Here is a 16,481-nt window from a genome sequence, read left to right on the forward strand (position 1 = left end):
GTGCATATCTCAGACACAAGGCAGAGGTAGTTTTCAGTGCTTACTGGATACGTTTTGACTCCCAAGACAAGAATGTTTGGAGGGGAAAGGCATCTGGTTTAGAATTGAGAACGAGATTTCAGGAGTCTAAGACAGTGGGTTCATAGTGCAGGGTTAGAGTGTTGTAGACTCGCCCCGTGAAAGAATCATAAGGCAGAGGAAGGAGCACAAGAGCCAGGATGCTTCTCAAGAGAGAGCCTGACCTCTTCGCTGGAATTCAGAGCTAGAGAGAAATTAGATTGCAATAGGGCTGTTGAACCTTAGCCCACCTGCTTTCTGCAAGTACCACAGGGATGTAACTAGGCCCACACAGGACCGAACCTTATGCTTCTGCAAACCAGGAATGGATGGAGGATGGGAGAGGACCAAAAGCAGTGGTGGGGCTGGGCACAATCGTTCATGCCTGTCATCTCAGCACTTTGGGAGGCTGAAGTGTGAGAATCACTTGAGCCCAGGACTTCAAGACTAGACTGGACAACTGTAGAGACCCCTGTCTCTACAAAAAAGTCAAAAAATTATCCAAGTGTGGTGATGTACACCTGTAGTCCCTGCTACTGGAGAGGCTGAGGTGGGAGGATCACTTGAGCCTGGGAGGTTGAGGCTGCCATGAGCCATGATTATCCCAGTGCATTCTAGTCTGGGCGACAGAGTAAGACTGTCTCAAAAAAGAAAAATAGTAGCGGAAGCTGTGTCCATTCAGTTGTGAGCCCTAAGATGGTCCTACTTGCCACCCAGTAGTCCCCTAACACTTGAGATGTGTACTTTTTCCTATCCTAGCCTCACCCCTCCTCGTGGAAGGAGAAATTTTTGGAGCAAACCAGTTGTGCCAGTCTTGGGCCCACATCCCCTCACTGCCTCACCCATGCTCGCAATGCCCAAAGCTCTGGAATCTCTGCACGCATGGCCCAAGCCTGCTTCCACTGCCTGGCAGGCTGTCTCCCAAGCCCCTGGGCCCACGGGCTCACTCTACTCCTGGAGTAGCATCTGTAGGCTGAAAAGTGTGGGAGGGAATGAAGGATGCACAGTGCTTGGACATCAAGGATGGGGTATCCCCAGAGCTAGTGGAGGGAGAAGAGAGGTAACAAACCTTGAGGCAGGTTCAGGGTCACCCCATGTCCCCATGTTCAGGGACAAAACACTGACAAGTCTGAGAATTTTAAATGTAAACCAGGTTTCCCAAGTCCTCATAAAGGCACGTGTGTCATGGTAGGAGAATAGAACATATTTTAGTTAACAGTTTGTTCTCTTGATGTGTAATTTCTTAATATTGAGACATAAAGTATATGTGAACTTCCATCTGTCCTCTTGCCTCAGTCCCTGAAAATGTCAGTGTCCACCCTGCATCCTCATGGGTGGCATGAAAACCCAGACACGGGCAATGACGCTGTCTCTACTGTCCGCTCAGGCCATCCATCCACGGGCCCGCATGACCCTCCATGCTTTACTCTGTTCTCCATAATCTGACTCTTTGGCTATCATTATGACCCAAAGCAGTCTCTCTCGGACATGAGTTTGTACCCACCCTCAAATAGTCTCAATGGATAAGCACTAATCTTGCTTCCTCCCCTGTACCTTGGGCTCCACGCTAACCACACCTGCCCTGTCTGACACCACTGCCATGGGAAGGAGTCAGACGTCTGAACAAGAGGATGGGGTGAGGTAGACCATTGAGAGGAAAACCCTAAGCTTCAGAGAACCTGCAGAACCTAGCAGAAATTTTTTGGTAGTTGCAAATACTGCAAAACTGAATAATAGGAAACTGGATTTGTGAAATATCCTATGTCCTTGTCACTCCTAACAAAAAAAAAAAACCTGAATGCCATTTGTCAGCCAAGACAGACTTTTAAAGATGCCTGAACTTCTGAGGCACAATTGCCGCCACCAAAACCACCTTTTGGTGATCGCGACAGATATGTCTGAAAGCATTACGTGGATTTTCATGACTCTTTCACAGACACACAAAATACTAAGTTATTTTGGAGAACTGTTTCTTTCTTTATGCTTTTCCCTTGCTAATTTCTGGAGTCTGGTTGTGTGATGGTATTAAATATTAATACATATTATTAGCACATTTACTATGTATAGAAGGTGTCATGGTATGTTGTTATTTTGATATTAGCCACTGTGCTTCCGCTGACTGTCCACAGGGAATCTGTGGGCTTACAAGGAAGACATTCTTCAGAGGAGGCCATCTGTTCTCCAACCCACTTCCTAAGAGAAAGCATGGGAATTTTAAGGCTCTAATCCTACAGCACGTGGATGCAAGGACATGCACAAACATGCAGTGTGGTCAGTTTGCTTCAGTGGTAGATATATTTCACTGGGAGTTTTGCACTTGTTCCCGTGGACTTTTTTCATTGTGTGATCTTCAATGCTGATGTGTTGTCTTGGACAAACACCCAGAGACTTCTCTAGAATTGCAATTCGTGTAAAAATGAAAGGGTTGAGAAACATGATTGGCTAGGGACTTGTAGGGAGCAAAGTAGGTTTGTATGCTATAGAGAGAGGAAAGATCTTCAGATCATAGAACTCTGTAAGAAAAATCCAACAACAGAGAGAACACATAGACTCCCTAGACTCTTTTATTTCTTTGGTATTTCAAAGTGATATGAAAAAAATACATATTTTTTTCCAGGCCAGGTGCAGTGGCTCATGCCATTCCAGCACTTTGGAAGGCCGAGGCGGTCAGATCACTTGAGGCCAGGAGTTTGAGACCAGCCTGGCCAACATGGCAAAACTCTGTCTCTAATAAAATTACAAAAATCAGCTGGTCATGGTGGTGCACACCTGTGATCTCAGCTGGTGACTGAGGCAGCAAGAGAATTGCTTGAACCGGGAAGGTGGAGATTGCAGTGAGCCGAGATCGCGCCACTGCACTCCAGCCTGGGCAACAGAGTGAGACTCTGTCCCAAAAAAAAAAAAAAAGTTTTTTCCAGCATGTTTTGTGAGTTTACAGCATGGTATGTGTGTTGTTGGCATTTTATCTGATCTAGTGATTCTTAAAGATAAGCGTGGTTCTTCCTATCATCTTATGCTTTAGAGGAAGTCATTCTTGGTTGTTTTTTTTTTTTTTTTTTTTTGAGACAGTGTCTCACTCTGTTACCTAAGCAGGAGTGCAGTTGCATGACTAATGCAGCCTTGACCTTCCAGGCTCAAGCGATTCTTCCACCTCATCCTCCTGAGTGGCTGGGACCACAGATATATGCCACCATGCCCGGCTAATTTTTTGTAGAGATGAGGTTTTGCTGTGTTGCTGGGCTCAAGCGATCCTCCTGCCTTGGTCTCCCAAAATGCTGAGATTATAGATGTTAGCTGCCGCACCTAGCTGAAAAAGTCATTCTTTAAAAACCCTTTTCAGCCTGGATGACTTCTTTGTAAAATCCTATGCGCTTACTCATTCAGCAAACATTTACTGAGCACATACGTACCAGGCAGCACGTAAGGTATTAAAGACGCTACTGTGAACAAGCAGATGAGATCTCTAATGTCTGGTTCCATAAAGGAAGATCTTTTCTTCTTCTCCTCTTCAACCTCCATAGAAATGGAACCCACTAAGTCTAAAATAACAGACCGAACATATGGCTTCCTTTAACTATTCCCGATGGCAGCATTTCACTTGGTTAAGATAAGAGCCAGAAATATTTTATGTCCTACTAGTGACAAATAATGTGGTTTCATGGATAAAGCACTGGTTTCAGTCTGGAGATCTAGTTTCTTACTTTTGCTATCTTTTATTACTTAAGTGTATGAAGAATCAAATAAAAGCCACCTCTTCGGAGACCTTGTGGTTTAGAATTGGTGAATTAAATATAGTGGTGACCTGGAATTGGTTCTCCCTGCTCACTAGAGCTGTTTGTTAGATTTTCATGCATTTTCCAAGTCTGTTGATGTCACACTGGTAGCTTGAAACCAGCCATGATGGGAGTATTTACACCACAAAATAGCCAAATGCTAAAACTCACGGCTTTTATTTCCCAGAAAGCCAGTTGTTAAACATTTTCCTGCCCATCACTAAATAAAGAGAAGGGTCAACACCCTAATGGTGAAGGGGAAAGTTTGGAAAGACATCAGCATATTCATGGTCAAAATGAAGGAAAAGAAGCAAATGAGTACGTAAGATTCCAGGCAAGATGTATCCTAGAGGCTAATTTATTATATAGGGATGATGTTCCTCTCTTTTTCCTTCATAGCACTGGTTGTCATAACATTTCGACCCAGAACATTGTATTTTATTGATTTATTTTTAAATAGAGACAGAGCCCCTCACAGGGTCACCCAGGCTGGAGTGCAGTGGGTGCAGTCTGAGCTCACTGCAGCCTCAATCTCCTGGGCTCAAGAGATCCTCCCTCTTCAGCCTCCCAAGTAGCAGCTGGAGTTACAGGTATGCACCACCACACCGGCCAGTAGACCCAGGACATTTTTATGTAACCATGCGGACTTTGTTTAGTTCTTTACTCCACTGATGACATAGGCTGTTAGTAAACAAAACAAAAACATTGATAGAATAAACAGTATTATGTTTAGAATTTCAGTACTCCATTGCTGGGCCAAAGAATATTCCTAGAGTTTCTGTGGAATTGCTTCTACTTTCCTTACTGACTGTCTAAGAATTACAAAATCACTAGTATTGTAGCCATTTCATAATGAAATGGGTGAAGATGCACTCAACAGAATTTATGATAGATTCAAACATGAATTGATGAATTATATCTTGTTTGTAATTTTGGAAAGTGAAAAAAACTTGGTCTGAGAAAAATGATACTGATAGAAGAAAACCTGATGACAGCTGTCCCTAACTGTGGACAGTCACACTTGTTATGTACTAAAAAGTGACAGAAGCATGAATCTTACAAAATTCGGACATTCCAAATGTAACCCAGAAAATTTGGAACTTCATAGAAATAATGAAAACAGCCAACACCTCACAGGGCAGGAACCTTCAACGGTAAAGTTTCATGAAGACAAAAATACTTTGGATCTATCACTTCTCTTTTACAAAGTTTACAAGGGAAGTATTCATTCCTGAAACTATTTTCTATCAAATTAAAATTAACTGAATAGCTTTATGAAAAAACAGACTCTCAACCTTCATACCACACACAAAAATTAATTTGAGATGGATCATAGATCTATGCATAAAAGCTAAAACTGATCGGGTACGGTGGCTCACACCTGTAATCCCAGCACTTTGGGAGGCCAAGGCAGGCAGATCACCTGAGGTCAGGAGTTCAAGACCAGCCTGACCAACATGGCAAAACCCCATCTCTACTAAAAATACAAAATTAGCCAGGTGTGGTGGTGGGCGCCTGTAATCCCAGCTACTCGGGAGGCTGAGGTAGGAGAATTGTTTGAACTCGGGAGGTGGAGGTTACGGTGAGCTGAGACCGTGCCACTGCACTCCAGCCTGGGCAACAAGAGTGAAACTCCATCTCAAAAAAATTTAAAAAAGCTAAAACTATAAAGTTTTTAAAACAAAACATAGAATCCTTAACAGCTTTAAGTTCTTATATTAGAAAAGAAGAAAGATACAAAATTAAAATAGAACTCAGAAAAGTTTTAAGCAATTTAACTGTACTGTTTAAGAGAAAGGGCCAATGAGTTAAGATGGTTTGCTTGGGAAAATACGTTCTCCATGAAAATTATCAATATTGGTATAATTCCAATTTAAATATCAGTGTTTGTTAAACATGAAGTTAAAATATCCTTTGAGGTCACAAAGACCAGATATAAATAACAACGTAAAAACATTTTTACAACAGTCCGTAACTGCCCCACAATCAGAAAAACAGAATTAATTGCATTTCATTCAAGTCAGAAACTTAAAAAGAGAGAGAGGGGGAAACATAGCAAAGCCTCCACTCACCTTTGCAGGGTGACAGGAGAGATCAAAGTATGGCTCTTGTCCATCTTCGTCATCCCTAAGTTGAAGCATCTTCCCTCAGATGGTCCACAGGTCTCCCTCTACTGTATTCATCTAAGAAACCCCGTCAGAGGTGACAGCTGCAAGTACTGTTTTGGTTTGGTGGGCTTCTTCTTTATCAGTGTGGGCTATAGTTGATTCCAAGATCTTTGAAGTAAACATCTGATTGGATGATAGTAAACATCTCAAAGTTCTGCCTGCCTCTGAGAATTCATGGTGTCCTTCATCCTTCGGATGCTGTCCTGGTCAAAATGCGTTTGATGGAAGGGAATATAAGTCTATCCAAAAGGCTCAAGACTCTTCATTGCACATTTAACCTTCACCACTGCCACACACATCCTGTGGTCCAATGGTCTCTCATATCTATTCACTCAAGGTATCTGTTCCCCATAAATTGAGCTGTCATATGAGTTTGTAGGAGCCAAGGAGAAATTTCCCCTTCACTCTCTGAAGGCTGGATGAAAGATTGACCGACAAAAGGCAGGTTAAGAGGAGAAATGGCACAAACATTTATTAACATGCCCAAGGGAGAACTACAGAGTGGTCACCCCCACCCCGCTATGGGGCTCAGAAGCTTGTATGCCATCTCGAGGTTACAGAAAGAATGGATTTTGGATGGTGGCAAAATAGGTGATGAGAGGGGCAGAAGAGGAGGCCTGGCTAGCAAAGGTGGTCTCATCAGGCAGAGGAAACCTCCCGGGTAGCAGCTCTCAGAAAGAAGAGATGGGAAATGGTTCTTTCCCACCTTTGATGGTGCCAGCCTCTCAGTTCATCTTTCCTACATCTGGACAGGGGAGGACCTCAGAGGAAACCTGGCTGCATCCCCAGAAAAGACAGCTTTTTAGCTATTCTTAGATTTCCAGCCCTTCTGAATAGCCATCTTGAAAGATGTCAAAGAAGTATATTTTGGGGTGAAATATTTTAGTTTCCTTCAGTTTCAAATCCAGCTTTCAGGCATAAGCACTTACTCTGTGACTCTTAACTCTAGTCTGGGCCATTGTCCATCCCCAGTCCAATCAGTTGAGGGTAGGGCCGGGCAGAATCACACCTGCTACAGATCGGGCACAGGGGTGAGTCCCTTTCACTCACACAGGGCATCTGAGTGAGGAGAGCAGGTCCACAGGCCCTGGTCAACTGGAAGGACCTGCATTCTGCCTAACAGAATCCTCAGAGTGAGCCATCTGGGGCCATGCTGGAAGGATAACTCAGGGTGGCCAGAGAAGCCTGACATCTACATTTGATGTGCAGTGTTCTGATTTTGTAAAGTGGCCAACTGCACCCAGTCCTTCGCATATTCCTGGATATAGCATCCCCATGCACGCTGCCCTGATTGCCAGGTGCCACCTTTATATGAGGGCTCTCTTTGGCTGCTAGAGCCCATTCTACCCATGCAGGGACTTGCTGGAAGTTCTGGTGAACTAAGACCCTCTGGAAGCAGCTCTCAGTCAATGACTCAGGAGAGTTGGTGGACAAATACCCCAGCTTTCCACTTGCCTCACTTGAGACAGTTCGGATGCATGGCTGTCACTGACTCCCAGGGCTCCCCTGAGGGACTAGAGTCCACTGCTCACAGTGGTTCCTTGCTTGGTTAGGCACCTTGTATTGGTTGCCTTCCCTTCCCTTTGTCACAATCCCATACCCTACAAGTGTTACCTGAAGTCACCACTGAGAAACTACCTGAGCATGAATCTCTGTCTTGGGATCTGGAGACAGTTAATTCAGAAACATTTTAAATGCAGGCAGGGCACAACGGTTCACACCCGTTATCCCAGCACTGGGAGGCCAAGGCTGGCAGATCACTTGAGGCCAGGAGTTCAAGAGCAGTCCAGCCAACACGGTGAAACCCTGTCTCTTCTATAAATACAAAAATTAGCTGGGCATGGTGGTGCACACCTGTAGTCCCAGCTACCTGGGAGGCTGAGGCACAAGAATCACTTGAACCCCGGAGGTAGAAGTTGCAGTGAGCCAAGATGGCGCCACTGCACTCCAGTCTGGGCAACAGAGCAAGACTCTGTCTCAAAATAAATAAATAAATAAATAAATAAATAAATAAATGCATTACTTAATATATTGTGTCTGCAGTGTGGACCCAATCCAAAAGCTGCCAGATTACAACCTCTAATGAAAAATAATCACCTACATAGACTCTTTTACCATCATAGACAGAGAACCTTGGAAAAGAAAGCTCTAAACTCAAGTGCTAACAGGTTGATGAGTAGACCCTGAGGAAGTCCCAGAGTGTGTGGCTTCTTTGTCCATGGGATTCTGTGGATTAAGAGCTGAGTTGGCTTATGACACTTCTGCATTGTATCGTATGAAGTTACTGCACGTGTTTGTTGTGTGACCACTGATCACGTGGAGCTTTTCGAGTGAGGAGGTTTGGAAATATTGTTGACCCTTGAACAACATAGGTTTTCAAACTGCACTAGTCCATGTATACACAAATTTTTTCAATAAACACTTTTGGGGGAGATTTGCACCAATCTGAAAAAAACACACAAGTTGTGTAGCCTAGAAATACTGAACAAATTAAGAAAATGCTAAATATCTTATGAATGCATAACATATGTGTTAATTGGCTGTTTGTGTTATCAGCAAGGCTTCTCTGATCAATCGTAGGCTCTTTGTAGTTAAGTTTTGGGGAGTTAAAAGTTGTACTCAGATTTTTGACAGCTCGGGGGCTCAGAACCCTTACCCCATCCATTGTTCAAGGGTCAACTGTATATAGACTTTTCAATGACCTTGTGGGAGCCAAGGGATAGTTACCCCTCTTTCCATGCTCAGTCATATTCCAAGTGAGTAGAGTCCATCAGCCCTGAGGCCTGGGCCACGGGTGCAGGAGAAGTCATCAGTCAAGAGAGGAATAAGGGATGCCTGCAGGGGTGGGGAAAAAGGATGCCGCAGGAGGCTAATTCTTAAATGGCCCAAGGGGAAAAACGAGGGCATTGGCTAGGAGATGAGAGAAGTTTCCTACTCTATAAAGGGAGGACTTTTTTTTTCCCCTGGTCTCACTCTGTTACCCAGGCTGGAGTGCAGTGGAGCGATAATGGCTCCCAGCACCTTTGACTTCCTGGGCTCAGGCAGTCCTCCTGCTTCAGCTTCCCAAGTAGCTGGGACCCTAGGCACACACCACCATGCCTGGCTCATGCTTTTATTATTATTTGTAGAGACAGGGTCTCCCTATGTTGCCTGGGCTGATCTTGAACTCCTGACCTCAAGTGATCCTCCCATCTCAGCCTCCCAAAGTGCTGGGATTACCGGCATGAGCCACCATGTCCAGCCAGAAAAGGAGGACTTTCTAACCAGCAGAGGAGCTGCCTGTTGCCCTCGGGTGGCCACATGGCCAGTAGCTACATGGGCACCAGCAGGGCTTCTGTGGTGTGGACGTGGTGAGAGTTTCTATGAGTTTGTGAACCAGTTTTCCAAGGAAAGAAGGGATGGACTTCCAATGGAATTAGCCCCATTTACAGGCCAGTCCTGTAAGTGGCAGAAATCAGTTTTACCCACCCCACTCCACAGCACCTTGTTAAAAAAAAAAAAAAAAAAAAAAAAAAAAAAAAAAAAAAGGTTACTCTCAGCAAAATTGAGGCACTGGATATTGTTCCTAATTCCATTTTTTAAATACTTTTTAATTTTTTTATGTTAAAGATAGGGTCTCACTATATTGTCCAGGCTGGTCTCAAACTCCTGGCCTCAAGCAATCCTTCTGCCTTGGCCTCCTAAAGTGCTTAGGATTATCGGGATACAGGCATGAGCCACAGCACTCGGCCAACAATAGTTTTTAAATAGGATTAGAACCAGGCGTAGTGGTTTACTCCTGTAATCCCAGCACTTTGGGAAGCCAAGGTGGAAGGATTGCTTGAGGCCAGGAGTTTGAGACCAGCCTGGGCAACATAGGGAGGGAGACCTGGTCTCTACAGAATAAAAATAAAAAGATGAGTTGAATGTGGTGGCACACACTGGTAGTCTCAGCTTTTGGGAGACTGAGGCGGGAGAATCACTTTAGCCCAGGAGGTCGAGGTGCAGTGACCGTGACTGCAGCAATGCACTCCAGCCTGGGCAACAGAGTGAGACCCTGTCTCAAAAACAATAATTAAAATTAAAATTAAAACACTGTTGCTGAGTAAGGGGGCTGGGAATACAGTTCTTTGCATATGACTTCTTTCTTTCTCATAAATTAGCTTCTCTTTTCAATGAAAAGTTTTCGTGACCTTCAAACTTAACATTTTTTTTAAAAATGACTGTTGGGCAAGGGAAAACCTGTGTCAAGCAGTGATCCAAGACACTTGAAAAAATTCTTTTAATTCACATAGTTCAAATTGTCAAGTCCGATCCTGGAATAACATTTTTCTGTCCAACGTGTAAAATATTGGGTAATACAAAGATAATTATGGAAATATTCAGAGAACTTCCCTGGACCCAGACACACAGCCACCTCCACTTCCTCCTACCTCTCTTAGAAAAAAACAAAAAGCATTAAAAGGAGAGATGACCTGTCTCCCTGGGAGCTCATTAAGGGGCCAGGCAAAAAAGTGAGATACATTTCTTAGATTCGGACTTGACCTGACAGGTCCCCTAGGGTGAGTCACTTTTTCCTATTTTGGTCAATTTGACTGTAAAATAATTACAGTAACGAGGTCTTGTTTACTGAGACTGAAGTCAGTGCTGCCTCGCCTCATTCAACAGCTAGAAAGAGAAACTGAAGGCTGTGATTAGAAAGCTTCTATAGCCAACCTCAGGCAGTGCGGATTCGAGAATCCAGGACTTGAGTACCCTAAGTGTCTTTTAAGTCAGACCTGTGAGTAGTGGAATACAATATAATTGCTTTTGCTGCTTCTCTTGTGGGTTTGCACTTGTAACCTAAAGTAAATAAAATAGGATAAAACAGAAAGCTGGGGTGGGGGCAAGGGGAGAAGAGATTGGGCTGATGTTGGTCAAAAGATACAAACTTTCAGTTCAGAAGGAGGAATAAGTCCAAGAGCTGTATTGTGCAACACGGTGACTGTAGTCAAAACCAATGTATTGCATATTTGAAAATTGCGGCCGGGCGCAGTGGCTCATGCCTATAATCCCAACACTTTGGGAGGCCGAGGCAGGCAGATCACTTGAGGTCAGGAGTTCAAGACCAGCCTGGCCAACGTGGTAAAACCCCATATCTACCAAAAAATACAAAAATTAGCCAGGCATGATGGTGCACGCCTGTAATCCTGGCTACTTGGGAGGCTGAGGCAGGAGAATCCCTTGAACCCTGGAGGTGGAAGCTGCAGTGAGCTGAGATCATGCCACTGCACGGCAGCCTGGGCAACAAAGTAAGACCCTGTCCCCCACCCCTCCCAAAAAAAAAGTAAAAAGAAAAGAAAAGAAAATTTTCAAAGAGAGGAGATTTTAAGTGCGCAAGTGCACTCAGGACAAGTAAAAAGCATATGAGGTAATACATATGTTAATTAGCTTCACTTAGCCATTCTGCAATATGTATACCTATGTATTTCAAGATGTCATGTTGTATACCATAAATATATACAATTTTTACTGGTCAATTAATAAAATAAAATCCTTGACTCAAAATAGGAACGTTACTTTGGACTAAAGAAATTAAGAGAAGAAAAGAGGAGCAGAGGAGATGGGATGGGAAGGGTGGAGAAGGGAGAGTAGAGGTGGGCGGGGAAGGGGCGAGCGGGGAGGGAAGAGGAGGGAACAGTCCTGTCCTTAATGCTTCTCGAGCTCTCTATCTTGCCAAGATCTGGCCTGTAGCCCAGCACAGCAAAAACTGGAAAAGTGCCCGTGACTCAACCCAGTTCCATTGATCAGTGAACTGGAAATCGGGGACTCTGTGTTTCAACCCCAGTCGGCCAGCCCACAGCCAGGGTCCAGGTGGCGGCCTCAGCTCCTGGCCTCAGTGGCTGTCGGTAGAATGGGTTGGAGAACCAGCCTCCAGCAGTCTCACATAGCAAGCAGGCAGCGCAGCCTGGAACCCAGCCAAGGGACGCAGGAATCCTTTCTGTTTTTTAAGGACAGACTTTGCTTTACCACAGCGGTCGCTCTTGGGGCCACACGGAAAGCCACCACTAAGTTTACTATAAAGTGACAGAGGCTGGTGTCTCTGGGAGAATGAGGAATAGTCACTTCCTGCCTTTGTCCATTAGTGCCGACCAAAGCGACCAGCTCCGTTTACATTCTTTCAGTGGTGTTGTTGAAAAGGCTTGGCAGCTCCCAAATGTTTGCAGTGTCCTTAGTCCTATGAGGGCTGCCTCCTTCTTCTCTTTTTTTTTTTTTTTTTTGCTAGCTTTTAGCTAGTATCTGGAAAGATCTACCAGACGTGTTGGACTCATTTTCTCAAGAATCCACTTTACCCTTCAGGGAAGCCAGGAAAAGAACACGCTTCCAACCGGTACAAGTCTAGAGGAATTTCACAGCCTCTCAAACTACGGTACCCTTTTTGTTTCTTAGTCCAGCCTGTTACTGGGGTGGTTTTAGGAAGAAGCTGCTGGGGTGACATCTGTGGGGAGGCATGGGGAACCGCAGGTGAAAAGAAGTTATTGTTTTAAATTGTATTAGATTGCTGGCAATATTGAGTCAAGGTGTCTAAGGTTATGGTTTGGGGAAGAAAACTATAGCTAACTATAGCTACTACGGAAAGATTTTAAACCAGAACTTCTTTGGGGCCCTTAAGAACTTTTCTTTTCTTTTTTTTTTTTTTTTTTTTGAGACAGAGTGTTACTCTGTCGCCTAGGCTGAAGTGCAGTGGTGTGATCATGGCTCACTGTAGCCTCAACCTCCTGGGCTCAAGTGATCCTCCCTCCTGAGTAGCTGGGGCTACAGGAGCATGCCACCACGCCCATCTAATTTTTTTTTTTTAATTTTTTGTAGAGACAAGGTCTCGCTATGTTGCCCAGACTAGTCTCAAACTCCTGGGTTCAAGTGATTCTCCCACCTTGGCTTCCCAAAATGCTGGTCATGAGCCACTGCACAGACCAAGAACTTTATTTTTCTGATCAAGAACTTTATTTTTAAAAATAATATGAGCTATGTACTGTCTGCTTGAACTATTGGATGGCCCCCAGCATTTAATCCTGTGGGAGGTACGTGCTGCTGCACCTGGCAGTGTGTTCCTGTCACCTGCTCTCATTTCCCTCTTGGAGCAGCTTATGAAGGAGAGATGCCACCTGCATCTTTTGAAATGTGATGGATCTGCCTGCCCTGAGCAGAATCCAAACTGGATGGTGAACTGAGGACTGCTGGAGGTGAAAGTGTGCACATGCAGGTTTCAGGCAGCTAATTAAAATAAACTAGTACACTTCTGGAACCTAAACTGCTCCAATGCTATAGGCAAAATTCCCTGCCTGCCGTGGCTCATCAGAAAGAGTTTGTATATGGAAAACTTCAGAACAGAACAAAGAAACTTAAGTCTGGATGAGGAATGAAGTCTTGGCTGTCTTTTCGCAATTCCTGAACTGCCAGGTGACATCAAATCCCCTGCCGAAAAAAAGTCTGACATAAAAAGAATTCCAGACATTAGGCCTGGCTTAAAGCAGGGTATGCTTTTTTATGTGTGTGCTTCTGGGTCTAAACAGGTCATGGTTTGCTCCCCAAGGTGACAGGGTGGCTCTATTCCGCCCCTAGTTCTGAGCACGGCACTGTGATTTCTTTCTGGAGTCGCTCCAACCTGTGGCCTTTGCTAATGAGTGATGAACCCCGAACCTGAACTTCTAGAGTCAGCAAATCACACACTGCCTTCTCAGGAGGTTTCTGGAACGTTGGCCTTCATCCCAGCAGGATCACAAGTGGAAAGAAACACAGGGAAGACACCGTCGAATCTTTAAAGTGGCCACAGCATGGAGCAATGACACAAAGAGACGATGGTTCTGGAAGGAGGGGTGGGATGCTCTGTGTCATTCTTGTTTTCTAGATGGGATTCCGTGCAGAGGTCATCACCACTCACTGTGAGTGCAAGCAGGGGGCAAATCATGGGGCCGAAAAAAAACCTCCCTGCAAAGATCCTTGCTCACTCACTCATATGCATTTCTCAGCTATAAATTCATGCTTTTCCACTTGTTGAAACATCCCTAACCGTCGCCCTCAATGTCCTGTTTGTGTCGCTGGCTCTCTGCCACTCAGCTAATAATGAAACAGCCTCAGTGAACCTGCAGCAGCAGCTGCCTTAGCTTCGGTGCCTACCCAGCCCTGCAGCTGAACCACTTTGAATATTCCTTGATGGTGCAAGAGACAGTCTCACTATTTCCTTCACTGGCCCTCCTCTGTGTCCGTCACGGTTGGCATGAGCTACATCCTGTGCATGTCATGGCGAGAAGGGATGAATGAGGAAGGACAGGGTGGTTTTATACTAGATCCTGGGACAGTCACTGGGTAAGGAAGGGTCTGGGGGTGCTCCCTTTAATGCACAAAGGCCTGAGCCAGGTCAGCTGGCAGAGGTGCATATATGTTTAACTTAGAACTGAATGTTGAAGGCTTTGTGGCCCAAAGGGGAGAATTATTGGGATCTGATGCCCTAGCAGGGGAAATTCCAAGCCCCAAAAGCCGCAGTTGGAATTCAGAACTGTGTTGTTACCCTGCCTCTAAGTTTTCCTCTACGTTCAACTCCCCTTTTTTGGATGATTGTGAAGCTGTTTACATGTTGTCCTCTTCCGTGAACTGATCCCTGTAAACAGTGACAGGATTTTATCCAAATATTTCTGATTTCTAAGGGAAAACTAGAGCGATTACTTCCCAGTGCCCTTCTGTTGACCTTGCCTGGGGGAGAGGCCTGCAGAACTAAGGATGACCTCACCCCCTTCCAGCAGGATTTCCTGGGATGTACAGAACCTCCTTCTTCAGCTGTCCCTCTGTGATCAGCCACAGTCAATCTATAAGCTTTCAGAGCAGATGATGGGCACATCTAATATTGGTTCCATTCACATTTCAGCGCGAGGTCAAACACAAAGTAATCATTATGCTTCCTGGAGTCCCAAGGACCTTCTACGTCAGCGGCAGCGGTGGGAGGTGGGCTGGCGAGGTGGGGCCGTCTAGGAACTGTGCTGGTGGGGACAGGAAATTGGGCTGAAGGGAGATGTAAGGGCTTGGTGAGAAATAAATGGCACTGTGTTGTTGACGGAAAAAGATCTTGGCAGGACTGTTGTTGTGAGTGTTCTGTGGCTTAGAAAGGAATTTCCTACAGGCTGGACTAACCATTAAAAATGTCTCTACCTTCAGGAGTCTCCGGCGTGCAGTGGAGCCCCGCTGGGGGAAATGTCAGCTTGGACCATGGGCGCCCGCGGTCTGGACAAGCGAGGAAGTTTCTTTAAGGTAAAAGAAGCCTTGATTGGGATCTCAAATCGTCGGCTTGCTGCCTTAGCCTGGGAGCTGCGGTGCTCCGTGGAGCTGCTGAGGGAAGTCTGCTCTCTCAGCCAGCGCCGGCTAAGGGAGCTTGCCTGAGCCTGGCCGCTGATTGTTACCAGGGCTTATAACAGGTTGCGGGGTCTGTGATTTAGTGCTTTCATACAGGCACGGGACTTGGGCACGGACAGGGGCCGCGCTGCGCAAGACGGATGAGGCTGTCTTTATCTGAGAGCTGCTCAGTTTGTCCTTTTCCAGCTGCAGGGTTTTATGGTGGACGCTGGACTTTGCTTTCCAGTGAATCAGTGCTGTCGTCCATGTGTTCTCTCCTTGGCTTGTTTGTATGAATCACTGAAGGGCTCCAAAACAAAAACAAAAACAAAAACAAAAACAGCTTCCTGGGCCTCACCTTAGAATGATGAAATATTATTTTCTGGAATATTTTATCAAGCATCCCCAAAGGCTTCTTATGATAACGAGAAAGCACGATTACAACTGTCTAACTCTTCTGTGTTCATATTGATGTTAATGGGACTAAATTACCTTGCGAGCTTAATGAGATAAGATTTTAAATGGGTGTTTTATGTACTCTGTGTGTGTGTATTTAATGAAGACTTGGTGGTCGCTTCTAATTTACACTTGGGAATCAATTCCCCTCTTGTGGCTTTTTGCTTTGTTTCCTTTCATTCGCCCTCGAATTAAGGCATCCTCAGTATAGAAAATTTTGAAAATACAGAATTATGTTTAAAAAGGTAGAAAAATGGAAGTAAAATATGCACTTGAAATCTGTCATAGGCAGGTGTTCCAACACCAGGTCTTGTCCCCAGAGGAGGAAGATGGAGGAGATTTTATTACTGAGGACAAGTGACTATGTTTAACAATTAACCAACCTTTATGGGATGAAAGTATCTATTAACATTTATTTGTATGTTTCCTGTTTCCAAGAGACCAAAACTGATATATGGTGTCAACTGTTGACTCTACAAAAAAAGTCCATCAGAAGAACCTACTGATAAAGCAAAGTTCATGAGATTTACTGAAATAAGGAAGAACATCACCAGGACACAGTCTTATTCATGCCTAAGCCAGGGGAGATTAAGAGGCAGATTTATAGGATTCCGGGATCTAGGTCCAAGTCCTTCAAGCTGCATTTTTCAAGGTGGAGAACTAATTTGATTTCGGTGACGTCTAT

The 16,481-nt window shown here is 44.8% G+C and overlaps 1 protein-coding gene across 7 annotated transcripts in view; it reads left to right on the plus strand.

The window, feature by feature from the left end:
- LOC105486807 (Ras and Rab interactor 2) overlaps window positions 1–16,481 on the plus strand; it is a 255,269-nt gene that overhangs the window by 122,235 nt on the left and 116,553 nt on the right. For 2 of the 7 annotated variants that reach the window (XM_011749872.2, XM_011749873.3), the window contains exon 3: window positions 15,167–15,259. In XM_011749872.2, coding sequence (XP_011748174.1) covers window positions 15,203–15,259 — 57 coding nt within the window. In that variant the 5' untranslated portion in view covers window positions 15,167–15,202. Of the gene's footprint in view, window positions 1–12,240; window positions 12,387–14,201; window positions 14,324–14,796; window positions 14,957–15,001; window positions 15,026–15,166; window positions 15,260–16,481 lie in introns of those variants that run through there. The other 5 variants (XM_011749875.3, XM_011749877.2, XM_011749871.3 and 2 more) reach the window with 5 other exon arrangements.

This window comes from Macaca nemestrina, chromosome 15, assembly GCF_043159975.1.
Source record: "Macaca nemestrina isolate mMacNem1 chromosome 15, mMacNem.hap1, whole genome shotgun sequence".
NCBI lineage: Eukaryota > Metazoa > Chordata > Mammalia > Primates > Cercopithecidae > Macaca > Macaca nemestrina.